The sequence below is a fragment of the Culex pipiens genome, chromosome 3 (assembly GCF_016801865.2).
Source record: "Culex pipiens pallens isolate TS chromosome 3, TS_CPP_V2, whole genome shotgun sequence".
NCBI classification, from domain to species: domain Eukaryota; kingdom Metazoa; phylum Arthropoda; class Insecta; order Diptera; family Culicidae; genus Culex; species Culex pipiens.
Genome location: NC_068939.1, coordinates 162,721,257 through 162,738,904, shown reverse-complemented (window position 1 = coordinate 162,738,904; position 17,648 = coordinate 162,721,257). Strand labels below are relative to the sequence as shown.

The 17,648-nt window shown below is 38.1% G+C and overlaps 3 protein-coding genes across 9 annotated transcripts in view; 2 read left to right on the top strand and 1 right to left on the bottom strand.

Moving 5' to 3' along the window:
• The first annotated feature begins 7,311 nt into the window (after window positions 1-7,311).
• Window positions 7,312-8,717, top strand: LOC120429863 (developmentally-regulated GTP-binding protein 2). Its single transcript, XM_039594938.2, has 2 exons — window positions 7,312-7,491; window positions 7,566-8,717. Exons 1-2 carry the CDS (start codon window positions 7,428-7,430, stop codon window positions 8,591-8,593), a joined length of 1,092 nt encoding a protein of 363 aa, XP_039450872.1. The 5' UTR covers window positions 7,312-7,427; the 3' UTR covers window positions 8,594-8,717.
• A 114-nt stretch (window positions 8,718-8,831) lies between these two features.
• LOC120429862 (E3 ubiquitin-protein ligase KCMF1-like) lies at window positions 8,832-9,869 on the top strand. The gene is made up of 4 exons (XM_039594937.2): window positions 8,832-8,910; window positions 8,969-9,370; window positions 9,426-9,510; window positions 9,581-9,869. The coding sequence occupies exons 1-4, from the start codon at window positions 8,892-8,894 to the stop codon at window positions 9,738-9,740; spliced, it is 666 nt and encodes a 221-aa protein (XP_039450871.1). The 5' UTR covers window positions 8,832-8,891; the 3' UTR covers window positions 9,741-9,869.
• Window positions 9,870-14,262: 4,393 nt separating this feature from the next.
• Window positions 14,263-17,648, bottom strand: part of LOC120429861 (very low-density lipoprotein receptor-like) — a 373,714-nt gene continuing 370,328 nt past the window's right edge. For all 7 annotated transcript variants that reach the window (XR_008212404.1, XM_052709697.1, XM_052709694.1 and 4 more), the window contains one exon: window positions 14,263-16,222. Coding sequence is in view for 6 of the 7 variants with exons in the window: in XM_052709697.1 (XP_052565657.1) it covers window positions 16,178-16,222 (45 nt within the window). In the remaining variant the exon portion in view is untranslated. The remainder of the gene's footprint in view (window positions 16,223-17,648) is intronic.

Genomic DNA, 17,648 nt, shown 5'->3' with positions numbered 1-17,648 from the left:
ATATAATTTTATTCGGGAACCACTATTTGGATAATGGTAGGAAAACCTTAAAAATACCATATCGGAAATGGTACCCTACCATTTTTCATAAAGTTCGACCATCTGAAATGAGGGTGGTTAGCAACGGTAACCTTAAAAATTCCCGAACAACGTTTCGTCAAATTACCATTTGTGTAATGGTAAAAATAAAGTAAATTTTCGCGAAAAAGCGACCTTTTTCTGTCGGTTTTTACAGTTTGGGAAATGGTTCTTAAATAGTATTTTAAGGTTTTCCTTACAATTTTTAACCTTGCATCTACTATTTTAGAAAAGGTTTGTAAATGGTTTTTTATGGTTTTTGTTGCTATTTTTACCTAGCGCTACTATTTTAGAAATAGTTTTCATATGGTCATTTAAGGTTAATCCTATTTTTTTTCTCAGTTTCACTATTTGAGAAGTAGTTTTCAAATTGTTATTAAAGGTTTATCCAACAATTCTCGGCCAGTTCTGACTTTTTGATTAATGGTTTACAAATGGTAAATTACAGTTTATCTTACAAATTTACTACTATTTGAGAAATTGTTTTCGAATGGTTTTTTCAAAGTTTTTCTTACATTTTTACGTACCTATTTTCTACAGAATTGTTCACTTTTTGACGGATGGTTCACACCAATAATATTTGTTCGGCTTAAATTCTAGTTGAATGCCGATTCTGTTTAGTTGATCATACTGCCAAAATTGTCCAAACCTGAAAAAATAAGAAAAAAAATCACAAAGTATCTAGTAGAATGTAATATTAAAAGATAATGTACTTATCTGATAATTTTCTTGATTGATGCCAACCGTGCGTGCGGCCGCATCCTCGGCGAAACAAATTGTGCACGTTCGATTTCGTTTTGTCGGTCGGCTGCCGCCGAGATCCCTTTTAATTGCCGATCGAATCCTGCAGTACCAGCTATTGTTTTTTTTCAAGTTCTCCACGGCGCTGAAATGATAAACAAGAAAAATGTAAATAAAGTATCTGGTAAATCAAATGATTTGTTTAAAAAATATACCTGCGCACAAAACGTAAACAACAACCAGCCGCACAAACGTTTCACTTCAGACTGTTTTTGCCTGCTGCGCCTGCCTGTCTGCCTGCCTGCGCGAGAGCAGTTAACGAGCGTAGCGAGAGTAGAGAAAAGAGAGAACGCGCAAGGCATATTATTGTGTGTTGAATCAAAAACATTGTTAAATATTGAGTTGATTGAGAAATGTATTGCTCAAATAAATTGAAATTAATAAAATAATAAAATTTAACACATGATATTTTGCCATCTGCATTCAAAGTAAGGCAAGCCCTAATGATTTCAAGGGTTTGGCCGTATTCCTCCGTTCAATCCGTGTGTCCTCTAGAAGTCTAAATGGTTCCAATCAGAGCCCATTACCACATAGAGCAAAAAAAAAAACTTTTTTGTTCTTGCCATAATGTGTAGGTACCTATAAATAACATAAACATTGTGGAGCAAAACTGTCGAAGAATAATAAAAAACTTCTCGTGTACACACCGTTCTGTTTCGGCCCTTTGGAGCTCCAATATTGGCCTGAGGATCAGCCATCCCCGTTTTGTGTAAGCTCTTTGGTGGCCAAATACAGCACTGCCATAGTGATACGACCACTCGCGAAAAACACCGTCGAATTTTGCGCTAGTTCATCCACTGAATCGCCGGCACTCTTCACCAGCCCAAACGAAATTGTCGAGCAGCTGCCGGTCATCAGCAAGTTCATGGGAAAACTTACAATGTTTGGCGGAGGAGGACGCAGCCACCATCGTAAACGAAGCGTCATCAGTCTGGAGAGCCCAAACCAAAATAATCATCCGCGTTAGAAAAAGAATCCTACCTTTAAACTGTCGAATCGTTGAATTATTCTTGTCCAAATCCTGCGAATTGATCTCGCTCCTCGGCATCTTCTTCATCCTCCTCGTTCTCCACTTCCGCTGCTTGAATGTTTTTGGGCGACTCCAGGAAGTCTTTCTGGAGCTTGTGGTGATCGCCGACGAACACAGCGTCGACGGAGCGCTCTGGTAGGTTCGATGTAGGTGTGCTCCTCACGGTGAAGAACATTCGCTTTGACGAGACGTCTATCACAAACAGTTTGATGCAGCCTAACTCTTGAATGATCTATTTGAGGTGGGAGGAAGTGTTGATAAGAGTACTAAAAAACTGCTGTACACTAACCTCTAAGAGTTGATGCAAATTAACCGGTGTCATCCGGCGGATGTTGATGAGATGACGTGCCGGAAGCCAGCCCGCAGGATGAACTTGAAGTTGATGATCATCTGTAGAACTGAGTGCAGGTCGTCCCGGTTGCGAAAGCTGTCGGCGAGATCACGGACGGACGCGACAAAGTACTCGCGATCCTCGATGACGGAGGCTAGATCGGAGATGCGGGAATTTTGGTAGATCAGCGGGCTGGCTGCTCGAGTAGGGTTTCCAGCTCTTCATGCGGTGGCCAGAAGGCGTCGCTGGTGGTCTTGGCGATGTTCGTAATTAGCGCAACTTCACAATAATAAACTATGTCACTATCAATAAATAATAAATAAATGTGCTGGATTTAAACAAACGGCTACTGCGATCGCGGCGATAGCAAACTTTTTCCTACTCCCGTGCCAAAGCCACCCACCTGCCCGCAACGTCACGTTTTCTCGATTAAATTTTCAAAAGGCTCTATCTGCATAGGAAACCCATGAGGGATAGGTTGTTTTGAAAAATTTAATCTAGATTTGATGTAAACAAAAGCTACACTCAAAACTGTGAATGGTGAAAAATAAATTTAACTCCAACAGTTTTTGCTTGAATGAAAAGTGGGACAGCAGTTTATGTTTAGGATTAACTAATTTTGTGTATGTTGGTGTTACAATTCTTTAGTATAAATTAAATTGTTTTGTGATTATTGAAACTACACGCAGAAACATAAGACATACGAATCAAGAAAACGTTCTGTTGATTTTAAAAACCAAGATTTTTGTAGAATCAATGCTAAAAGCAAGAGGCAATCGCTCTATCTAACCGGAAAGATTCGATCAGACGCCGGACCATATCGTGCAGCACTTTCAAAACATGGCTCGACGAATTGAGCAACGGGCCAGGTGCGACGCGAAACTCCGGCAGCAGATCTAGCACAAACAGGTATTTATAACCAGCTGAGCGAGGACATCCCGATGTGCTGACGCGTTACAATCTAGGAGCTCTCAGCTTCAGGAAATCTCTTGTCTCCACGCCACGACCAAGTTGACGGCTTACCTTCAAACACATCCCTTTGCCTCGTAGGAGTTACGCCCGCGGCTATCGGAACCATTACACATACCACAAAAAGGAGTTGCTGCTAGTTTTCCGGTACCAGGCCACGATTGACTGCCCAACAACGTGGCAACATTGCATTTAATTACAGGTGAGTATTATTTGGTAGCCCGGAACCTAACCAGGGTTTTGACTCTTACACCCAACAGGGCCAACCACGCCACCGGGCCGGTATACCACGGCTTGCTGCTTATGTGCTACCAGCACAGTAGATTCCTTTTGCGTCAACTGGTCACCTACCAGAACCTTCACTGATCCTTCAACTACATCACACCTCATCCGACAAAAAACCACTTCTAGCCTTGAAAGAGATGAACCGATTGATGAGCTTGTTTGCGCAGCACACGGCGAACTACGCTGACTGCGTACCTTAACGGGATGAATGCGCGCGACTCTTGCAAGACAGCGCGATCTGGCGGCGGAACAAGTCTTCTGGGAGATGGTTGAAGCCGTGACCAAACAGCAGCTCGAGTTCGACATATCGTTTCTGGTTCTGGACTTCATGGGACCTGATTCCGCTGAGTTGCTAATGGTTGGACGTTACTGGACCCGGAGTCGGATGGTGAGAAGGCGGCGAAGATGAGGCGCAAAAGAACCGACTGAAGACGATAATGGGGAAGCGATGAAGGTGGGTTTGAGTTGGTGTAATTCTGAAAAGTTTCTAAAAAATATTGTTATTTACAAGGACGCGCCGGACGCACCTAACTGTCGACTCAATTAAACAGATCGTCAAGCCGGAGCAGTTGAGGAAGGTTGCCTACTTGGACGGAATAGAGCGAAGGTTTCGGCGGGTCAACTAGAAACATATCTTGAACATACATCCGGACGTGATAACGGGAGCGGAACTCGGTAAATTTTTTGGCCTCAGTAGGCCTGCGCCGTTGAAAACCACTTCGTCGCGTTCTTTCCAAAAACTGATCCCTTTTTCTTCCTTCGAGGTGAATACCACAAGTTACGTGACGTGTGACACGGCCGTCCAGCAGGGCAAAACCTTTAAAATCTGGATCTCTACGCGGACTCGAAGATGCACCTGGCGGACGATTTGCTCTTCTGCTGTCGACTCAAACATCTCCCGCAAGCAAAGACACCATCGCTGATTACCGCTGCACAACAATCACTCGCGATCTTTGCAGTTGGTTGGCTGCAGAGGAAAAAAATAATCAAAACAAATATTATACGACTAAAGTAAAAAGAGCTATATTGAACTGAATTCAGGATATCTGGAGCAACATTTGAAAGGGGCGGTACGACATTGCTCTTACGGCCTTTGATTACACGCGTTTAAATGGGACGAAAGGCCGTAAGAGCAATGTCGTACCGCCCCTTTCAAATGTTGCTCCAGATATCATACACGTTTCTAAAAGTAAACATGAAATGAATAAAATTTAAATCAATGACTAGTTTTAACGTAGTGTGTATTTGGTGGGTGTCTGTGCTAACCCAGTCACGAAATATTCTAGCAGAGGTGGTTCTGCCAGAACCTTGCAAGAACGGTGGAACACTAAACATTAATTTTCTACTAGAATGCTTTAAGAATAGCTAGCTCTATTAGAGCTCTGCCCTAACCTGCACAAAATAAGGTCCAAATGGAAAATAATAAAGTTTTATTTATGATTTTCCCATTTGGTTGTTTTGGGTAATTTGAATTGAACGTATGATTACGAAAATAGTCTTTAAGTCTAGCAGATCATGCTCAGCAAAATGTGTTCATTTTTGTTTTCGCGTGTCTGCTATAAAATATTTTTTTATAGCACTTTGATAGAACTGTGTTTACGTTTCCAACAGTTTTGCTTCGCCACCTTTTTTTTACTAAGTCTTTACTAGAGTACTATTGTTAAGGGAGCGTTCTTTTATTACGTAACGCAAAAAATCGGATTTTTAGACCCCCTCCCCCCCTCTCGTAACAAAATTTCCATACAAATTTTCAAAATTTTGTATGGAGCGTAACAAGGCCTCCGACCCCCCTCCCCCCCTACTGCGTTACGTAATAAAAGAACGCTCCCTAAGGGGTTACATACATGTAGAAAATCACAAAATTTCATATTACAGAAAATTCACTTAATTCACTAAAAAGATGATTTTCAATCACTCCTGAAAGTTTCATGAAGATATTTCGTGACTGAACTGAGTAAGAGACGAATTAAGTTCATAATTTTGCCATGCGCAAAGCGAACTGTCAAACTTTGTAAACGTTTTTCTCTAAACACCGAGTTGATTTACGGGTGCCACGATATCTCGAGATGGGATGGACCAAATTGGCTGAAATTTGGGGTGAAGACTCTCAAGACATATTCCGTGTGCATGACGAAGCCCGATTTTGAAATTTTGCTTTTTAAAAAAATACAAAAATCAAAAACTGACGATTTTTTATATGAAAAACATAAAAATATTTTTATCTTTTTTAAGAATTAAGTTTTTGAAAATCGGCCTTCGTCATGCACACATGACCGGTTTAACGAGTCTTCACCAAAATTTTGAGCCGATTTGATCAAAGCAATGTTGAGATATCGTGGCACCCTTGCTCCGAGGCACTATTTTTATTCAAAATAATAATAAAACCTGGTTGAATTTGGTGAAACAAATTAGAAAATCATTACATAATTTCGAACGGATATATAATATCGCGTATCGAAGTTAACAATTAGAACTTTAAAATAACCTTTTGATTTAAGATAACTATTTCAGTAAACATCCTCAAATAGTTTTTCAAAATCATTCAGAAAAAAATCACCATTACAGACTTTTTAAAAACCTTAATTATAACGGTAACTATTTGACAAATAATCATCCAAGTCCGCCAGTTGAACCATTTGAATTTTAAAATTACCTTATGATTTAGGGTAACCATTTGAGAAAACATCTGCAAATAGTTTTTTAATGTTATGAAGAAAATTGTTTACCATTACAAACATTAAAATAACTCTATTACTTATGGTGACCATTTGACAAATAGTCATCAAGGTCCGCCAAATAACATTATTACAAATGGTGACCATATTTCATAAGGTTTTTTTAAGTTCCACACCGCAATCGATATAGTTTTCGTTTATCCGGGCATTCACCAACTATCGATAGAACTTAAAAATCAAATTTGATTATATGTATCCGAAGTAGTTATCGCAACAATTGTAGGGTTCATTTTTGCGGTCTTTTTTAAAGTGTCGGCAAAGTAGTGTCGGTAAAGTAGTTTTTCAGAAACTATATAGGGAATAGTCAATTTTTTGGGCAATGACTATTTGACGTAAAATCCAAGTTTATAAAAATATTTACATATGTATGAAAACCTCATATAGTTTTCTGCCTAACAACTAATTTCTCATATAGTAAAATCGACCAAAACTATTTTGGGAATGGAATTAATGGTTTGATATATTGTACATATATAGTTTGGTTACAATTTAATGAATAGTAGAGACCATTTGATAAATAGTTGAGTAACTATTTGTCATAAAGTAGTTATATAGTTCATGACTATGCGGGCTTCTTGACAGAGAAGGTCCTACTTGACAGCTCGTTCCAAGGGGACCATAGTTTATCCATCGAAAAAATCTGGAGTTTTTTTTTTTTTTGAAAAGGTCCAATAAACCAAATTTTCAGTTTTTGCTTTTTGGGTGTTTTTGAAACCGCTTTGAGTCAGGGGTATTAAAAAACACCCAAAAATCAAAAACTGAAAATTTGGTTTATTGGCCCTTTACAAAAAAAAATGTTGTCATGTCATTTTTTTTATTTGTATTATAATGGAAAAAAGTGATCAGAAATGATTTTCAATCGTGTTTTTACCGTTGTACATATGTACAACATTTACATAGGGTTTCAGGACCCAATTGGCTGTGGATTCAGACGCCTTTTACGACCCTATTTTGCTACAATGCTCTTAGCCTCGACTGTATTGAAATATTTCACGAGTTTTCGAAAATGCCGAAAACGTCAACGTCAAATCATTTTTCTCGCCGTGTCGTGCTGTCGATCTGTCATCCCGGAGCAATTTTGGTCCGCCGCGTTTGCTGTTCCTCCGGCGCAAGGTGCGGTGAAGAATCCGACATTTTCCGTTTCAAAGTTTAACTCTTTCGTTTCCGTGAGCGCCGTGTGTGCTAGCATCCTTCCACCATGGGTATCCTGGAGAAAATCTCCGACATCGAGAAGGAAATCGCCAAAACTCAAAAGAATAAAGGTAGGTTTTGTGGGGTTTTGAGCGTGTTTTTGTTTTGGTTAATGTTCCCGGGGGTGTTTTTTTTTCGTTTGCAGCCACCGAGTACCATCTGGGACTGCTGAAGGCCAAGCTCGCCAAGTACCGGTCGCAGCTGCTGGAACCGTCGAAGAAGGGCGAAAAGGGTGAGGGATTCGATGTGTTGAAGTCTGGGGATGCTCGGATCGCTTTGATCGGGTTTCCGTCGGTGGGTAAATCGACGCTGCTGTCGACGCTTACGAAGACGGAGTCGGAGGCGGCCAACTATGAGTTTACGACGTTGACGTGCATTCCGGGTGTGATCGAGTACAAGGGGGCGAACATTCAGCTGTTGGATTTGCCGGGAATTATCGAGGGTGCTGCGCAGGGAAAGGGTCGCGGTCGGCAGGTTATTGCCGTTGCGCGTACGGCAGATTTGGTGCTGATGATGCTGGACGCTACCAAGCCTAACGTGCACCGGGAGCTGCTGGAGTACGAGTTGGAGTCGGTTGGGTTGAGACTGAACAAGAGAAAGCCGAACATTTACTTCAAGATTAAGAAGGGCGGCGGTGTGAGCTTCAACTCGACGTGTCCGATGACGCGTTGTAACGAGAAGATGGTGCAAACCATTCTGCACTCGTTTAAGATCTTCAACGCGGAAGTGCTGTTCCGGGAGGATTGTACCGAGGACGAGTTTATCGACGTGGTGTCCGGAAATCGGATCTATCTTCCGTGCATCTACGTGTATAACAAGATTGATCAAATCTCGATCGAGGAGGTGGACCGGCTGGCCCGGCAACCGTTCAGCGTGGTGGTCAGCTGTAACATGCACCTCAATCTGGACTATCTGCTGGAGGTGCTGTGGGAACATCTGATGCTGATCCGGGTGTACACGAAGAAGCCGGGCGCGCCGCCAGATTTCGACGATGGGTTGATTCTGCGTCGAGGAGTTTCGGTGGAGCACGTCTGCCACGCCATCCATCGGACGCTGGCGGATCAGTTCAAGTACGCGCTCGTTTGGGGCACGTCCACCAAGTACTCGCCGCAGCGGGTCGGAATTTCGCACATTATGCAGGACGAGGACGTCATCCAGGTCGTCAAGAAGTAGACGGTTAGACGATTTGTACGCCTTTTTTTTCTTCTTCCTCGATATGTGTGCCGCAGCAGTTGCGTGAGCCAAAAGGGACGAACGTTTAATCATTTACTATTAAAATATAACTATTATGTATCAATCGATGTGTTGGTAGATTGTCCGAAATTCCTTTCCATAAACAGAAATTTTTAAATTATTGTTTATTCTTGACCAAAAGCAATTTGCAATTGCCATTTTACCCCACATCTACTACGCGACGCAAGAAACTTGTGCGCGATGACTCATTCATTTGTTTTCAACCCGCTCGAGCGCAATGAGTTCGTTCCACAAAGGTATATTTTCTTCACCAACTCAACCACAATCAACAGCCAACCTCCAATTCCCCCACAGACATCAACTGCGACGCGTGCGGCCAGCAGAACCTCGCGGGAACCCGCTACGCCTGTCTGGTATGTCACGATTACGACCTGTGTGAAAATTGCCACCGACGGCGTAATGCCCACCCGTTCCACCCGATGCAGACGGTGCTGACGCAGCGGGACCTTGTCCTGCAGTACGGCGGCACTGGGTCCTCCCCGGAGGAACTCACCATCTACCGGTGTCCGTACTGCAACCAGGACGGGTTCAGCCTGGGAACGCTGCTCAAACACGCCCGGGCACTGCACCACGACTGCAGCCAGAAGGTTCGCTGTCCGGCGTGTGTGACCTTCCGGACGGGACGATACGGAACGCACCTGCTGGATTGGAGTCTGGCTATGCATATTGAGAATGCGCATATGCGCTTTGGGACAGGTGACTAATACTTTTAAGACTCCCTTTTATCTAATTAAGCTACTTCTATTTTAAGACGTTGAGCTCAAGTTCAAGCTGCTGCAGTATGCGGCAACTTCGCACTACAAGGAGATTGCGACATGGAATGCCGATAGCGATGGGTTAGTTTTTTTTCTGTTACGACCTCAACAGGTGAAATAACTATCATTTTAAATACCTACTCGTTTTCAGCGCAAAATGTACCATTTGTTCCCTCGCGCTGGGTCAGGATGCTGGGCTGTACCAGTTTCTGGACTGCGGGCACGGATTTCACCGGGCCTGTATCGAGACATGGCTCCGGGATCGGACGGACGGAGCCGTGTGTCCTAGTTGTCGGGAGCCGCACGTTTGATTGTGTTTGGAATTAAATTTGTTTTAGAAAAGTGGACAATATAGTTACTTTATCTTCTACTAATATATTGTAAATAATTATTCATACGGTAAATTGTTGAATTGTCTTTCTCTGATCAAGTTCAAATTTGGTGGAGCTATTGATACTATTAAAACATGAGCAATTCTCTACGAAATCGGTCTTTTTTTTAGAATTTTAATTTTTGTATTTTTTAATCCGACTGAAACTTTTTTGGTGCCTTCGGTATGCCCAAGAAGCCATTTTGCATCATTAGTTTGTCCATATAATTTTCCATACAAATTTGGCAGCTGTCCATACAAAAAAGATGTATGAAAATAAAAAATCTGTATCTTTTGAAGGAATTTTTTGATCGCTTTGGTGTCTTCGGCAAAGTTGTTGGTATGGATATGGACTACACTGAAAAAAATGATACGCGGTAAAAAAAATTTTGGTGATTTTTTATTTAATTTTTTGTCACTACAACTTGATTGGCAAAAAAACACTATTTTTATTTTTTTTTATTTTTTGAAATGTTTTAGAGGACATCAAATGCCAACTTTCCAGAAATTTCCAGGTTGTGAAAAAAAATCTTTGACCGAGTTATGATTTTTCTAATCAATACTGATTTTTTTCAAAAAATCGAAATATTGGTCGCAAAAATTTTTTAACTCATTTTTCGATGTAAAATCAAATTTGCAATCAAAAAGTACTTTAGTGAAATTTTGATAAAGTGCGCCGTTTTCAAGTTAAATCCATTTTTAGGTGACTTTTTTGAAAATAGTCACATGTTTGCCTACTTTTGAAAAAAATATTTTTGAAAAGCTGAGAAAATTCTCTATATTTTGCATTTTTGAACTTTGTTGATACGACCCCGGTGGCAGTGCGTGGCCGAATGGTTACGCTGTCCGCTTTGTTAGCGGATGATTCTGGGTTCGATTCCCATCTGCTCCAACCTTCCATCGGATGAGGAAGTAAAATGTCGGTCCCGGCCTTGGTTGTTGGCCGTCCAGATGTAGGAGTCGTCTCCATACCATAAGTACAAACAACACACCAAACCAAGCCTACTCCGGTGGAATCGCTGGCGGCGGTTGGACTCGCAATCCAAAGGTCGTCAGTTCAAACACTGGGGTGGAAGGTTCCTTGGAGTAGAAAGAGTTTTGGGTGCTCTCCCCATTCAAGCCTTCGGACTCATAGGTTCGAGCAGAAACTTGCAATAGAGACCACAAAAGACCCGGGGGTCGTTAATGTGGATGGTTTGATTTTTTTTGAACTAAACTCCATCGGTATCCACCTATTTTGTATTTTTTGATTATATCTAGGACGTTGCAAATATTTTTTTAAGTTTATGTCCCTCGACTCTGGCTAAAGTCGAGGGGGGATATTTGGGGGATACTATAATAAAATATAATAATTTAAATTACAAGCCATGAGATTAACATTTCAATGAAAAAAATGTTTTGAAATGCATTTTACACCTGCCCAGTGTTGTACATTAGAATTCCATACAAATTAACAATATTTTTGATCGATCCCAGTCATGCTGAATATAATTTTAATCGCTGGAAAATGCATTTCAAATAATTTTCAGTTGGTTGCACTTGAATTTCCATTAACATTTAAGTTTTTTGAAAAACAAATATTTTTTGCCCCCTGATTCTTCGTTTCTATCAGGGGGATGGTAAAGGCAGCCATCTTGGGGGTTGAGATTAATATCACGCGCAAACTGCGCACAGTAATAACAAAAAATATTTTTTAAATTTATATTTAATTTTTTTCATAACATAAACTCTGATTTACTGTAGTAAAAGTCAAAATACACAGTACTTCAGTTAAATGTTTCATGTGATAAAAGTACAATTCTTGACTTTTTTTTGATAAGGTCCTATAAACAAATGTAAACATTGAGTGTATCCCTTTCACACCTTATGTCAAAGTCGATCGGAGTAAGCGGGATACACTCAATGTTTACATTTGTTTATAGGACCTTATCAAAAAAAAGTCAAGAATTTTGTTTTGTTTTGAAGTTATCGGCCAGATGTGTTCTTGAGGATCCCAACTTTAGTAGTTTATTTTGCACATAAATTGATAAAAAAAATCACCTCGAAAACATACACTACCTTTTAAACTTGAATTGGGTCCTAAAATAAAGTTTAAATTTGTGATATTATTGCTCATAACGATAAAGCTTAGGACCGCAAAGGATTTAAAATGGATTTTTAATTCAATTTAAAAAAAATAACTTCACGTTCATTCTTGACAGAAAAGGTCCTACTTGACAGCTCGTTCCAAGGGGACCACACAGTTGATCCATCGAAAAAATGTTGTCTTGTCAATATTTTTTTTTTGCATTAGGATAAAAAAAAGTCATCCCAAATGGTTTTTTATCGTGTTTTTTTACCGTTGTACATAAAAATTTACATAGGGCTTTAGTACCCAATTGCAGTATAATTTGACATGAAAAAAAAGTTTCTTTCCATTTTATGCCAGAAGTTTAGGTACTTTTTTACAGTGCGTAGTTGATTTGTTTTGGTTCCGTAATGAACAGCTGTTCTTTTATTCTGGCTTTGTTTTGATGCCGTAATTGACATCTCGTGATGGTTGCGGTCGAGCTGCCTGTAGTGAGATACAGATGTCGCCCCCCTGGTATCAATTTTGAAGGGTGGGGGGGGGGGGGGGGGTGGCTCAACATAAACTTTGAAAAATATTTGCAACTGCCTTATGATTTTATAAAAAAATTGAAATTCCACTCGAATCAAAACATTTGAGTTACTTCAGTTTTTCAAAAGTACTTTACAGATTATTTCATAAAGTGCACCGTTTCCAAGATATAGTCACTTTTGAGAGTTTAGTTTTAATTATTGCATTCCAGTTTTTCGTTTTTTTTCAAATAGTTTTTTTTGAATTGTCCATTCCTGAAAATATATTTTTAGAAAAGTTGAGAAAACTACCAATAAAATAACCTAAGATACATTGAAGATTGGAATTCTGATTGTGGAACTACAGCGAATATAAGAAAAAAAAAACAAGAAAAATTATGTTTTTCAAGTCTCACCAAAAGAGCCTTTTATTTGCTAGTATCAATAACTAGCACTGACAGTCCTATTTTTAATATAAAAAATGAAACATTTGTGAAATTTTCTGATCTCTTCGAAAAAATATTTTTTAAATTTTGGAGCAACTCTAGCATTTCAAGAGGGCTCAATATTGAATATTTCATCTTGTTTCAAGTAAAAGTTCTATTCTTCGAAAAAACTCAACCATAACTCGGCTGCAAATTTTTTGTTCAAACTTTACAAAGGCTCAATAGTTGCAATTTTTGTCCCCTAAAACAAGTTTAATAACAGTTTATGTAATCATAACAAAATTTGTTATTGGTCTGATATTGGTTGAAAGCCAAAACAACTTTGGAATAACATTTTTTGTTATGGAAGAATACCTCCAACTATGATCCGATTAATTGTAAAAAAAAAAAATATGACAAAGATATGTTCGAAGAATAACTAAAAGTGTTATTAATCTGTTATTACAATAACAGAAAAATTATAACGACGAATAACAAATCTTGTTATAAAATATAAAATGTTATTGGCCTAGTATTTTCAAATATCAAAAAATGTTTTTCCCAAGTTTTTTCCGTCTGCTCCGGTATGGATTTTGGTAAATTGATTTTGTGTGAATTTCCATGTACCTTTTTTTTAAATCTCAGCCACCGAATATCACCTATACATATAGGTTATTATAATAAAATGAGTTTTTGTAAAAAAGGTTGAAAAATAATAACGTCATAATAACCTTAAAGGCTTTTTCGGATTGTTTCTGTAAATTGAAACCACTCTTTTTTTATTACAGTACATTATTTCCTCTTTAATTTACTTTTTACCTTTTTTTTATCTCTTTTGACGCTTACAATGTATATAACTAAGTGTGTGTGTTGTTGTTGTTCTTGTGTTGTGTTGTGTTGTGTCGTGTTACGTGTATGTGTTTGTTTGTTTTTTCTTTAGTTTTAATTAATCTCCCCGCACAGTGACAATCCCACCATACCATATCATTTAGTTGTGTTGTTTTGTTTAGCTCTCAATATGTACACAAAAATAATAAGTTTAACCTTCTTTTTTTGTTGTTGCTGCCTCACAACACTTCCAGTCGATCTTTGTGTTGTTTTTTCTGTGATGTTGTTTTACTGCCGTTTTGTTTCTTTTTTTTCATCAAATTTGAGTGGGAGAATGTTTACCGTAGCATAATTTTTATTCTTTTCAAGGATTGTTTGATTTTATGTACAAAATATCAAAATGTTTGTGTGTGTTTGTCTGTTGATGATTTTGAATGTTTGATTTCTTTTTTGCGTGCTAGCACGCGTGTGATGGTTACGTTTAATATTCTGCTTTAAATTTATACGTTTTGTTTTGTTAATCTCGTTCTGTTTTTTTTTGTTGTTGCGATAAGATGTGAATGTGTGCATGTAGTTTGTTAGGTTGTGTTTTATTTTGTTTTTCCTTTGTTGTAAAAATAAACTTACTTCCAGTTACAGCTACCATTAGTTCGAACTTAGGACACGTTCGCAAATATACACATAAACGATTTTTTTTTATTTCTCTATTTTGCACCAAGTTGCGACATTCTTTGTAGTATTTTTGTTTGTTTTTTTTTCTTGCAATTTGGCAGGAATTTTCCCCATTTTCCTTGTATTTTTTTTGTTTCTTTTCTTTAAGGAGGGAGGAATTTTCGTTCTCATTTTTTTTTGTTAAAATAGTTCTAAAAAGTTGTTAAGTTAGTTTTTTTTTGTCTTTTTTTTCACTCTGGAAGGAAAGAAATTCATCTGTTTGCTTAGAGGGTAGTACTTTGTTCTTGTTTCTTGCCTGGAACGGAACACAATGCGAGCGTTTCACGTTTTTTTCTCGGGTTTGGCTGGAAGGAGGAGGAGGGTTTTACACGCTACGCTAAAGTTCTAGTTCTGGCTAAATTTGGCAAGAATTTTACAACTCTCAACGAGCGAAAGAGGAGCTTCTCTATGGTTTATCAAACAGCTACGAAATTGAGGATTTTATCTTTTCTGGGGTTGGCGGGGTTGGTTTGGGGTGAACGAATTTTAGTTATTTTGTAAATTTACTTTGAGCAACTTCCATTTCAATGAGCAAACACGTGTGTGTGTGTGTCGTAGGAAAACATGAACGATTTCGCTGTTGTTTTTAAAAATTGAGTAAAATTCCGTGGAAGAGCGGCTTGTTTTTTTTTTGGTTTGATTTACGTTTAACTTTTTCTTCAATTATTCTACCGAATCGATGATAGGGAGCAAAGCATCCAAGCAGGCCGGGCACCCTTTTCGATGGCTTGTCAAAGTAGTCTCGGACTGCTTGGATTCTTTCCGCGCCGTCATCGAACAACATTGTTGAGCTAAAATTACGCAAAAAATTGTGTAAAAGGAGTTTTTTTTTCTAGTTTCAAACAAAAAAGATAACGCTATCTGTGCTGCTAAGGTTTTTTTAACGACTTGGTTTTCGCTAGTGTTGTAATGTTTTTCTTTAAGGGTGATTTGAATTTTTTACCTACTAAAATGACGTACTTTTATGAAATCGCTGGAATATTTTTGACTGTGTTTTATTCAACATTGTTTGCCTCGAAAAATTGCAACAAAATAATATCTACACCATTGTTAATAATTGTTGTTACTTGGCATCGATCTACAAAATCGTCTTTCATTTTTCTTGTTTTTATATTACAGTTAATGTTTCCTCCCTCGAAGCCTACAAAGACGGCGGCTAAGGCTGAACAAGCATGCACGACATTTTTAAATAATATTCGAATTTCGCAAGAGAAAAAACAAAAACGAAAGTTAAGCTGCTAACAGTTTATTACAAAAAAGGTTCGGTTCGACCGAAAAACTTTTCACCACCATCGCTACAAATAATCATATATTTCCTACGTATAAATATATAAATTTTTCACAATAGTTGCCCCTATTCACAATTGATTTACATAAGAAAACACACACACTACAAAGTAGAGAAAAAAACAAAATTTTCTACGCTCTTCGAGCGTATCAAAAAAATAATTACAACATAATTTCACTACCGCGGCAAAAAGAAACAAACTCTACAACGCCTACTTTGCCTTCCTCAATCTGTCAATCGCGTCTTCTTCTTCTTCTTCTTTTTTAGGATGGATGCCTTTTTTTTGCTTTCAGCTGTTCACTCACTCACTTGTCCACAAATTGTTTGTTGTTGTTTTCAACCTTCTTTTTCAGTTAGTTTTTTTGTTTGTTTTGTTTTGTTGCTGCGTTTACTGGAAGAATACAAGTCTCATATTCTCGATTTGGTGGTTTGTTGTTTAGCATTTTGTTTGTTTTTTTTTCCTGTTTTTTCTTTTACTATTTGTGCTGTCTTCTTAGGCTGTTTCTCGCTTCCTCGTCCGGGGCGCTCGCACACATTCGCGCAAACACGCTAAACGAAATCGTTGGTGGACGGCTTGTTTAGCGGTTCCTGGGCCTGAAAAGAGAGAAAAAATTGCGATTTTTTTTTGAAAGTGTTTGATAGCGATTTGTTTTAAACATGCTGAAAGAAATTTTTATTTGTATAGTTCATGCGCTGTCCATAATTTTTTTTTAATAAATATTAATAAAATTTATTACATGATGGTCTACAAAAAAAAACCATTTTAAAATAATTTAAACACATTGATTAATTATTACCTGATATAAGTGTAAACTAACAAGTTGTCGTATCCAAAAAACAATAAATCAAGCTTACTTTTTCAAATGATCCTATGTACATAGGAAACCCATGGCACATTGGTTGTTTTGAAAATGTTATCTTAAAAAATCACAAATTGAATAAAAAATAGGAACGGAAAATGTTCCTACCAAAGCAAACTGAAAAGAAAATGTTGCTGAGAACATTTTTTTCTCTTTAACTATCTTTAACTTGAAAAAAATATGAATGAACCATGCTAACGTTTTGTAAAACTACTAGCCCAGAAGCCCAATTAAAAGGCAGACAAACGTCAATGAACAATAACAAAGCAAAAATATCGAGGGGTCACTGGATGCAAAAAATAAAATCAACAAATAAAAACTTTTTTTTCAGCTTTCATGAATAACATCTCAGTGAAAAAATAGCGGGAATGCTATGGAAATATTCATCAGTTACTTTAATTTTATGTAGAGAAAATATATTCCATCGATGTTCCTCTCGTTATTTTTGTATAAGCCCAATCAGCTTAGACTTTGCGCTATATTAGAGTCCAGACTCGATTTCCCGAAGTCTTCGCAAAAATATCAATTTGAATAATGGAAGTAGGATTTTTATTGTAGTTATCTTAGTTATGGTCGTTGAGCCCAAAAAGGCTCCTATACTATCTGCGAATAAATGATCCAAGATGGCGGCAAAGATAAAAAAACTTAGAAAAGAACATTTTTTTTCGAAATTCCACTATCTGAATTTTCTTTAAAACCTTCGGACAAGCAAGTCTGGACTATATTGCTTACTGTCGAAATATTGTGAAAATTGTTTTTTTTCGAAGGTGATCTAAGGATTCGAACTATTATGAAATGCTCTGTTCTCTGCACTACAAATATTTTCATAATTTTCAAATCACAAACATTGAAAATATTTTCAACAGACTACACTCAAACCCCGATGGTTTGACACCAACTGTTGTCAAACGAACGGGGTCACTTTTCAGTTTGACACCCCTTTTACACGGAGTTCACACACACACACACTAACAAACTTTTGTTTTGATAGTGTGCGTGAGCGCCGTGTAAAACGTGACAGTTCATCACTTTTTAGTTTCATTTTGACCAACCAACGGTGTACAAACTAAAAAATTGTCAAACGAAAAAGTGACCAACCACCGGGGGTTGAGTGTAGTCTATCAAAAAAAAAAATAGTAATTTTCGATTGATTCAACAAT

What these genes read in the sequence shown, in the direction of transcription:
- LOC120429863 (XM_039594938.2), top strand. Translation starts at nt 7,428, where the DNA reads ATGGGTATCCTGGAGAAAATCTCCGACATCGAGAAGGAAATCGCCAAA. An exon ending in CAAAACTCAAAAGAATAAAG is followed by an intron (nt 7,492 to 7,565) that starts GTAGGTTTTGTG and finishes TTTCGTTTGCAG; the next exon opens with CCACCGAGTACCATCTGGGA.
- LOC120429862 (XM_039594937.2), top strand. An exon ending in GCATATGCGCTTTGGGACAG is followed by an intron (nt 9,371 to 9,425) that starts GTGACTAATACT and finishes TTCTATTTTAAG; the next exon opens with ACGTTGAGCTCAAGTTCAAG. An exon ending in TGGAATGCCGATAGCGATGG is followed by an intron (nt 9,511 to 9,580) that starts GTTAGTTTTTTT and finishes ACTCGTTTTCAG; the next exon opens with CGCAAAATGTACCATTTGTT.